The 10136-nt window shown below is 31.9% G+C and overlaps 1 protein-coding gene across 1 annotated transcript in view; it reads right to left on the bottom strand.

Annotated features, from left to right (window-relative positions):
- Positions 1-8760, bottom strand: part of LOC129222423 (cell adhesion molecule DSCAM-like) — a 100073-nt gene extending 91313 nt beyond the window's left edge. Inside the window, exons 1-2 of the mRNA XM_054856935.1 lie at positions 8700-8760; positions 4912-5238 (exon numbers count right to left, since the gene is read on the bottom strand). Coding sequence (XP_054712910.1) covers positions 4912-5238; positions 8700-8760 — 388 coding nt within the window. The remainder of the gene's footprint in view (positions 1-4911; positions 5239-8699) is intronic.
- Positions 8761-10136: the final 1376 nt, after the last annotated feature.

Below are 10136 nucleotides of genomic sequence, written 5' to 3'. Positions count from 1 at the left end.
AAATACAAATGCAAGAATGACGACCAGCAACAGGCTCTGGGCCCAGCTAGACTGGTCCTTGTCAATTTACAACCCCCCAGTGAAGATTAATGGCCCTCTTAAAACTATCTACTTCCTTGCTCATTATCACCTCTTCCGGTAAGCTGTTCCAAGGTTCCACTACCCTGCTAAAATAATAATTTTTCCTAATATCCATGTTAGCCTGAGATTTAAATAGCTTACAACAATGACCCCTTGTCCTGATTTCAGTGCTAAACTTCAGCCCCGTAACATCTTACATTTTAATAAATTTAAACAACTGAATTATGTCCCCTAGGTCTCTTCTATGCTCAAGACTGTACATTTTTAGCATTCTAAGTCTGGAATCGTAGTCTAAATGAGAAAGTCCATTAATTAGCCTTGTAACCCGCCTTTGAACCCTTTCCAATACATTAATATCTTTCTGAAGATAAGGAGACCAAAACTAAACAGCATACTCCAAATGAGTACTTACCAAACTGCTACACCATTGTATGAAAGATGTACGCCATATTTGAAGGGCATGAACTTAATTTGTTATGATGTACGTAGCTACATTTTGCGGTTTACTGCATTAACTTCAAACTAATTAAGCTATTTCGTTTTTCCGTAGATTGACGTTTATTACTATACAGCTATTTCACGGTTACAAACGTATCACTTGTTGCAAAAAACAACTCCATATATGTTATAGTCTTGTTCCACTGCACGAACTTTATGAAGAACGTGGACTCTCCCTGTGTGTAATAAAATTACGTTTTAAAGATTTACAGTAGAACTAATAAATAAACTATGTTGCTCATTAACGGACGCATCTAATAAGATGTGTACATCAATCACTGAGTCAATTGTTTCTGGAAACGCTCAAAATTTAATTGCATTTTGAAATAGAGCCCACGTTCTTCATAAAGTATATCGCATATCCTCTTCTTTTGTTTTTATCAGACAGTAAATGTTTTCTTGGCTGATTCATGTGATTCCTTTTTAATGTATGCATTAATTACTTTTGAAGCTGAGAAATTTTTTCACGCTATTCATTTTATTAATACTATATTTTTTGATATAATTGCCATTCTTTTCAAGTTTACCTAGTTTATATTTACTGCATTTTGCTATGCATATTTAAATGGAATACGGTTGGAGTAGAGGTGCAATCATTACGCTTATTAAGACTATTCCAGCAAGCTTTTTGTTTCGCTGAAGAACATTATAATATCGTATTGAAGAATATTACAATATATTATCTTTGTTGTAAAATATGAGATACAAATTTGCAACAAAAACGAATTTAAGGTATTATCGCTTTTTTTTTTCTTCCTTTTACAAAAAAAGAAGTGTTGTATTCGCGAAAAAATTTTCACCCCAAAATCGGAATTAATTTCCATTTTGCTCACCCCCGAGTAAATGTTTAGTTTTTTTTCAACCCGACCACACGTGGATATGTGCCTAGGAACATACAGACACCTGAAATATCCATTTTGACGATCCCCGAGTTAATTACAACGAGTTTTCTCGTGACGTCTGCATGTATGTATGTATGTGCGTATGTGCGTATGTGTGTATGTATGTCGCATAACTCAAGAACGGAATGTCCTAGAAAGTTGAAATTTGGTACGTAGTCTTCTAGTGGGTTCTAGTTGTGCACCTCTCCTTTTGGTTGCATTCTGATGCTCCAAAAGCGGTCTTTTGCCCCTTTTTGGGGGGAAATCATTGCTAACTTCGATGTAAACTCAAGTGGTGTTATAATTTGGCGGACACTTGGCAATATATCGCCAATTTTTTGGTTGACAAGTATGTCGCCAACTTGGTGAAAAATTTGGCGATTTTTTTTTTTTTTAATTTGGCCATTGTTGATGGTATTTAGAGAGTAAACAATTGAATCACATTAAAACTGCCAATAATGAGAAAATGACATTAAATTGGAGGAAAAGGAAGTCATGAGTTGCAAACATCAGCTCATTATTGTATTTTTTACGCTATTTTTGTGCTATTACATTCCTGATATAAGGGTAGAGGTTCAAGAAAATTTTCATGTTTGCATCTCCATAAGAATTGTTCTGATGATTTTCAATATTTAAATTGACTGAATGTGATTATCTATTTGCATTGAGACATAAATCTTAACGATCGAAATCTTGAAAAAATCAGCAAAAAATCCTGCTCGTGGGGACGTTTTTGAAGTCTACGTTTCATAAATTATACAATATTCAATTTATATTTTCCTTTATATTCTGGAAATTTCAAATGATATCGCTTAAAACACATACTGTTTTAAAAACTTATGTCAAAAACTATTGAAAATCTGCATTAGTTTCACCTCTGTTTAAATTTGAAAAGCGTATATATGTTTCAACTCATTTTGTAAATATTTACATAGACAAGAAATAATTTATTTTAATATACTAACTGTAGCATAAAAAATATTGTTCGTAAAAACTGAATATTTGAATGGAAAGAAAAAAATGTTAACGCTATTCATTTTTAAACACTGCTTTGGAACGAAGACGCCTATACTTATTAAGATGAAAAAACAATGAAATTCTTCATGCATAGGATAAAACTAACAGAAAACTAAGGTTTCTTTTTTTCCCCTTTCTCGTGGTAGGAGAAAAAAAATCGCTCTGCGTTAGAAAAATATGCCAAACTATGCAAAAAAAAGTATTCAATTTGCAGCCTCGAGTAATTGACTTCTTTGAATTTTCAATGTTGGGAAATCGAAAAAAAAAAGGAAAAAGAAACTTCTTTGATATTTTTGCATTCATGAATATTTATCAAGTTTCATTGCTTTTTGCACATACTTGAAACCACATTGCTGCCTCAGAAATAAGGATCTTTAAGAAAAAAAAATGCCTACATATGTTCATTGCAAGTAAAGGAAAATTTGATGCTTCGATTCCTTTTGATATGAAATTCATTTTTAAAAAAGATGAGAAAAAATTGATTTGAATTCGTATTTCTGCATTTTTTACGTACAGAAAAGTTATCCTTTCAGTTAGAAATCATTGAAGAGATGTAAAATATAACAATTAAATGTGTCTATCTATCTCTAGATTTTAAATCCGAAAACCGTTCTTAATATGCATCTATCTTGTGTTTTATTTACTTGCAAATTTTTCTTTTTTTCGAATGTTTCTCCAGATTATAAAATTGATACGTACAGAGAAAATTGGCAAAAATCTAATATTGAAAACTAACGTCCTACCGTACCGAATAATCGGTATTTTGAGTGGAAACATAAATTTGTTTTTATTTTTATTTTTATTTTTATTTTTTTATTTATTTATTTATTTATTTATTTTTTTTTTTTTTGAGTAAAAAATACTTGTGGAGACTTTTCAACTCCGATATAACCTATGCATTTTAATTTTATTGACACAAATTATACTCTTTAAAATACTAACTGCTGCATCAAATGCTGAAAGTTTTATAAGTATTGGTCAGCCATCATTTGACACGTGATGCCTATTGAGACGGAAGAAATTTCAATGAAAATATTTATAACGATGGAAACGTAAGTTAAGTTTACTTTGAGACGCACTAATTCATTGAAAGAAGGTAAAGCTAGGCGCGTAAACTAAATTCAGATTCCTAAAAAGTGCCCATTCAAGTATTATTTCGTGCTATATTATTTTATATTTATATAAAGTCTCCTGTATTCCTGATACTGTACTACACAAGGAAATATTGAGGATAAATGCATCTAAAACTGTACAACGTAAGGGGAAAAGGGTAAACGAAGGTCGGAAAACTCCGCGCTTTTTATAAAAAATGAGCTGATGTGTGCATCACATGACTTCCTTTTACACCAATTTAATGATAATAGTAGTGCCTTGTAATCAGCAAAAAACCACTTTAAATATTTTTGCCCCAAGTTTGTAGCGAACACGAGAGAAAAAAAAAACGTTTTATAAAGATTATTTTTTTCTAATGTTCGACATTTTAAAGTGATTCAATGGTTAACTCTCTAAATATCGTCAATAGTTGCCTAAAGGAAACCAAATTTTAAAATAAAAAGCCAAATTTGTCACGAAGTCAAAACCAATAGCTTGGTGACCGTTAACAATGATTTCCCCTCAAAAAGGTGTAAGAGAACCCTTTAGGAACATGCGAATGCAACCAAAATGGGAGGTGCACAACCAGACCCCACTAGGAGTCTACGTACAGAATTTCAATTTTCTAGGAAATACAGTTTTTGAGTTATGCGAGATACATACGCACACACATATGTACATACAGAAGCCACGAGAAAACTCGTTGTGTAATTCGGGGATCGTCAAAATAGATATTTCAGGTGTCTATACGTTTTTCCACGTATGGTCGGTCGGGCTGAAAAAGAAAATCAATATTCATTCGGGGGCGAGCAAAATGGAAATTAAGGCCTATTTTTGGGTCAAATTCTTTTTGTGAACACAATACTTACTTTACTTCGTAAAAGGAAGTAAAAAGAGTTAAGATACTGGGAATTAAAGCATAGGATTATTTTTAACCAAGTAATCGTAATCGAAAGTCTTTAAAGGGCGAGAAAAATGGAAATTAAGGCCTATTTTTGGGTCAAAATGTTTTCGTGAATACAATACTTCCTTTACCTTGTAGAAGGAAGTAAAAAGAGTTAAGATACTGAGACGTAAGGCATAGGAATGTTTTTAACCAAGTAATCGTAATCGCAAGTCCTTAAAGGGCGAGCAATATGGAAACTAAGGCCTATTTTTGGGTCCAAAAATTTTCATGAATACAATACTTACATTACTTCGCAAAAGGAAGTAATCAGAGTTAAGATACTGGGAATTAAGGCATAGGATTATTCTTAACCAAGTATACGTAATCGAAAGTCCTTAAAGGAACGTATTTCAGTCAATGTATCAAAACTCTTCGTAGAGAAAATTTTTCACATACCTCCTCTGACGTGAACTTCTCGACTTAATATTGAGCCTCCTTTGTTTGCAGCAGAACACTGATAAACGGTGTCGTGGACATCTTGCCGATATTCAGATCTGCGAAACGGCAGCAAGACCAAAGTGCCATCTGACCGAGTATGGCGCAATCCAGGAATATCTCGAGCGACAGTACCCTCCTTGTTTATCCAACTGATTGTGGGAGTTGGTGCTCCGTCGGCTCTACACCGGACTTCAGTGCCACTGTTGTTGGAGAATTCCACTCGAGTAGGTGGTTCCACGTGGAAATGTGGACCTTTGACATCGAGAGACATTGATTCGCAATCAGCTGTAATTAAAAAACAAATTGTTATATTTGATGTTATACAAAGTTTTAGCAAGTTCGGCAAGTACATAAAGGCACCAAGTAAAATATTTTACATTTAGACAGCGCAAATGCAGTTAAAGTGTTAAATATATATTATTTAAAGTCTCCCTCGAAGATAGCACAATGGCAAGTGTACGAAACAAAAACAACAAGAAACACTAGAGAATAATAACAATGTAATACACACATCCTGTATAATATCAAACACATGTATGCATATCTTCTTTACTAATTATACAGCTGAAAGTCTGTATATCTGGACCTCTGATATTTGGATGTCTGGATGTCTCTTACATGCATAGCGCCTACACCGTTCGGCCGATTTTCATGAAATTTGACACAAAATTTTTTTGTAGCATAGGGATAAACAACTCGAAGTATTTATTTTTTAAATTATATTTCTTACTTTTTCTTTTCTAATTTTAACCTTATTTTACCGAGCGAATTATCATAATACGGACGAGTAAATTATCATAACATGGACGAGTAAATTATCATAACGTGGGCGAGCAAATTACCATTACATGGGTGAGCAAATTAACATAGCCATATTGGCGAGAAACTCGTCATCTATTATTTGTAAATATACATGCGAACGAAATGACTTTCTATTTTATACTACGGACAAAGCCGTGCCGGTACCGCTAGTTAGCTAATGTAATTAAGCTTTTCTTCGTTAAAGAGAAAAGTGTCTACATATGGTAAAGCATGATTAAGTAGTTACTTATTGCCTCCTCTTTCGTCGTTTTCATTTGTCCGCCTCGCCAAAAAATAAGAAAACGGCAAGGTGGAATTTTTGAAATACCACTAAAATTAAGGAAAATAGGAATTCTAGACGTCATTAAATTTTTAAATATGTACCTAAGTTTCTCATAATGGAAATATGCGCTCAGGGCTACACAATATTTTGGAATGTGTGTCTGTCTGAGTTTCCCCATTACCAAATTACATGGTATAATCTGGTTCATTTAATTTATTTTGTTTGAAATAAATTCTCCAGGACACCTTATTCTCATATGCTTAATTGTTATTTTTAATTAGTTTAGAACGGGTAGGCATATTTTATAGTTTTCTTACTAACGAGGAAAAACTATAACATCTTGTCATCTTAACGTCTTTGTTTCTTTCTCAGTTTCAACCTCCGTATTTTATTGCTTTGCTTAAAGCAAAAGACTTTTGAGAAGATTGTATTAAGGTTCATTTTTGAACTACTTATGCTAATAATTTTATTCAATCAGTTTAAAAAAAATATTCTGTTGTGGAAAATATTTGCTGCAGTTAAGCGCTAAACTTATGTTAAGCACTTTTAGGTTATTTTTTTAAAGAAAATAGTTAAACGAAAATTTCTTAGTAAAGTTACTGAATAGCAAAAACTAACAAACACATACCGTTTAACCTAAGGCCCCCTATATATACGAGCCGACGCATCAGCAATTAAGATTAGCCATTTTGGATCGGAGCGCGTGTTTGAGTGAATGTCTTTTCTGGCGAGTTATCGCGTTTGGTGATTGTTCAATGTGAACAATTATTAGCGGTACGTTACTTGTTTATTAAACAATATATTATTTTCGGCAGATTTGACGGAATCCGAAACTTTGCTGTGGTAATCCTAGCAGCGCAACAATAAAAAATCCGATTCAAAATGGCTAAACTTAAGCTGATGCGTCGGTCTTCCTTTTTAGCGGCTCTAGTTTAACCCTTTGAGATAATGAGTTCAGTGTTTTTTTATATCTTTATAATATTATAAAAAATCTTTTTGGCTTTTTCTTTTTTGAAAATTGTTTTACATATTAAAAAGTTTCTTTGCAATAATTTGGAAGCTTGAGATAGTGAGAGATACAAATAGAGAGAAAAACCTGAAGTTACAGTATCAGTATGAAGTTACAGTATCAGTATGGAATGCGACTGTATAGGCTCGTCTCTGTTTACTTATTTTATTTAGTTTCTATTTGCATTGAGGAACATCGCTGCTTGCTAAGAATCTAAATTCAAAGCTAGACACGTTGGATATCTACTTCACACCTTAAGAGTATATATTTATGTCATTTTAACTGGTTTTTATTAAAGAAAATAGCAGCTTCAATATTCCTAAATGACTTGACTACCCATTCCAAGTGAGGAATTGCTTTTTTTTTTTTTGTTTCTTGAAAGAAAAACAAATGTCAACATTTTTTTTTTATTTATGTCTGATAACAGAAAAATTGTATATTTTAAAAAGCCAGAAATCGCTAATATAATTACATATGTATGGGTTCGAAAACACATAAACTCAACTTTGAGGGGGGATTAGGTGCGTTCGTGAAATTGTTAGATTTGACAAAGGCGAATGCGACCAAACACATTTTTGTTGAAAAAAAAGCATTCCTTACGTTAATATGCTGAAGTAATAAACGTGTCATTTGACAAGGAAAGGGAAAAAGATGAAACGAACAAAAAATAGGAAGGGTGTAAAATACGTTGAAAAAAAGTGTAACACATAATTTATTACAAATTGAAGTTTTAAAATGTCAATTGCTCAAAATGAACATAAAAATGATTTTAGACAGCAAAGAATAAAATTAATTGTCAAAGTTATATGTGTATTGGCCAATAATAAAAATGATTATCTATAAAAATTATAAACATAAAAGTCATCCAATAGATAATTGTTTGATTTAAAATTGATTTTACGAGAACAGTGCATTATTTTTCGGATATTACTCCTTCACGATTCTCCTTCCTCCCGTTAAAAATAACAACCAACCTATGCTCAAAATTTATCGTAATATACCCAGTTTTTGTTGAATCATTCTAAAAGAAAAACTTATCATGCCATCCCTAAAAATATATCTTCAACGTTACCAATACATTCGTGTTTCGAGTGCTGGTTTAAAGACAAATGGATTACCGTGTGTTGCATACTTTTATACTTCAATTTATGCTTCTCTACATTTTTTTAAACCTAACCAATACTAATGTTATACGCTGTAAAAAAAATTCCGAAACGTTACTGGATATTTCCATGTTACATTTCGGGATTTTAATGGTTTTTATTCACTTCCTGGAAAAATCAAGTATCATTGTAAAAAAGTTTAATGAATTGCTACAAGTCGCACGCATGCTTAATTTTCACTGTTGTGAAAAATATTGTTAGCTTCCAGTTTAAAGATTAATTGAGCGTATTTATAAAGTGTATCGGCTTCAGTTCAATTACGGCCCGTCCATGCTAATTAAACTCCCAAAGGGAGCGAATAAGTGTGGACTACTTTGCTTTGCCAGAATTGCAGGCGGGTGAAATTCTCGTCAATTACTCTCAATTCTGGCTTAGCTTTGGCCATGTTTGCAATAATGCTCTTGGAACTTCCTTGATAAATCATGAAGATACCGGGCTATTATATTATACCTTCCTAAGTTTACTCAAATTTTCCACAGACACGACTGACTTTTAACGGGAATATTTCTGAATTTTTCAGGAGGCTTCCAGGATAATGTCAGGAACCACATTTCGCTGAAATTCAGAAACCAAATTTCAGCGAAAACGTTCCTGGATTTTGCAAGATATGTTACTGGAAGAAATTGGGCACATCAGCTGCCCATTATTTCCCAGGAACGTTTCTGAATCGTTTTTACAATGTAGCACGAGTGTTACACAATAAGGGTTCTGTAGAACAATAGATAGAAACATATCTATTGTTTATTTTTGCAACATAATTACATTTTTCTTATAATAAAGTACCATAGCGTATTTAATATTAAACAAAACATGCAATTTTCGCAAGTTATTCTGACTTAATTGCAATGATAAAACGGTGATTATCTTTCAATTGAAGATAAGATCTCGTTTAAGAATTTGAAACGCTATATTTATCAGTCTCACTCTTATTCTTGGAGAACGTTGCCATCAATAAAATTAGTTGTAATGAATGGAGCGCATGCTGAAATGCATTTTCAGTTTTCATTCTTTATTGAATACAATTATCATAAAAGTCAACATTCTTATTTGAAGAGAAATATACCAAGTAATATATACCATGTTTTAAGAATTTGAAACGTTATATTTATCAGTCTCAGTCTTATTCTAAGAGAACGTTACCATTAATAAATTAGTTGCCATGAATGGACTACATACTGAAATGCGTTTTCAGTTTTCATTCTTTGTTGAATATTTGAAGAGAAATATACCAATTAATACAGTGGTGGACAAACTTATAGACTCAATTTTTTTTCTTTTGTTTCAATTACAACATAACTCAGTTTAAATTATTTTCATTGAAGTAAAGATGAATAGTTGAAGAAATAGTTCTAAAATTAGTACATCTTATCAATTAAATTAAAAAATTCATAAAGTTAGAAAATTTGCAAATTTAATATTTTATCATTACGTGAAACCTGGACAAAAATATAAACTCAAAGTTAAAAAATCCATGATTACGAGAAAGTTTCGTTCGAAAATGTTAATTCAACGCCATAGAATGAATAAATGTTGCCATCAGTGATTGCTAAAAGTTTTGTTTTTGGAAATATATGAGAAACATATAAATGCACCGCTGGACAAAATTATAAACTCATATTTTTTCGTTTTTTCAATCATAATTTAACTCAGTTAAAAAAACTTTTTGTTCCAGTAAAAATAAATAACTGACTAAATAGTCCTAAATTCAGTATAACTCATAAACTTTATAAAATAAATAATTTAATTAAAAAAATCTCAACTTTAATATCTTTGTAATACATGAAACCTGGACAAAAGTATCAACTCAAAAATAAGAAACTCTGAAGTTTGGTAGAATTTTATTCAAATACTTAATCATTTAACAACCAAAAATGAACCAATGCTGAATTACAAAATTACAAACTTACAATACTGCATAAACACAATT

This window comes from Uloborus diversus, chromosome 5 (assembly GCF_026930045.1).
Source record: "Uloborus diversus isolate 005 chromosome 5, Udiv.v.3.1, whole genome shotgun sequence".
Taxonomy (NCBI): Eukaryota; Metazoa; Arthropoda; class Arachnida; order Araneae; family Uloboridae; genus Uloborus; species Uloborus diversus.
The sequence above is the reverse complement of the archived record's forward strand: the minus strand, read 5'-3'. Positions and strand labels throughout refer to the sequence as shown.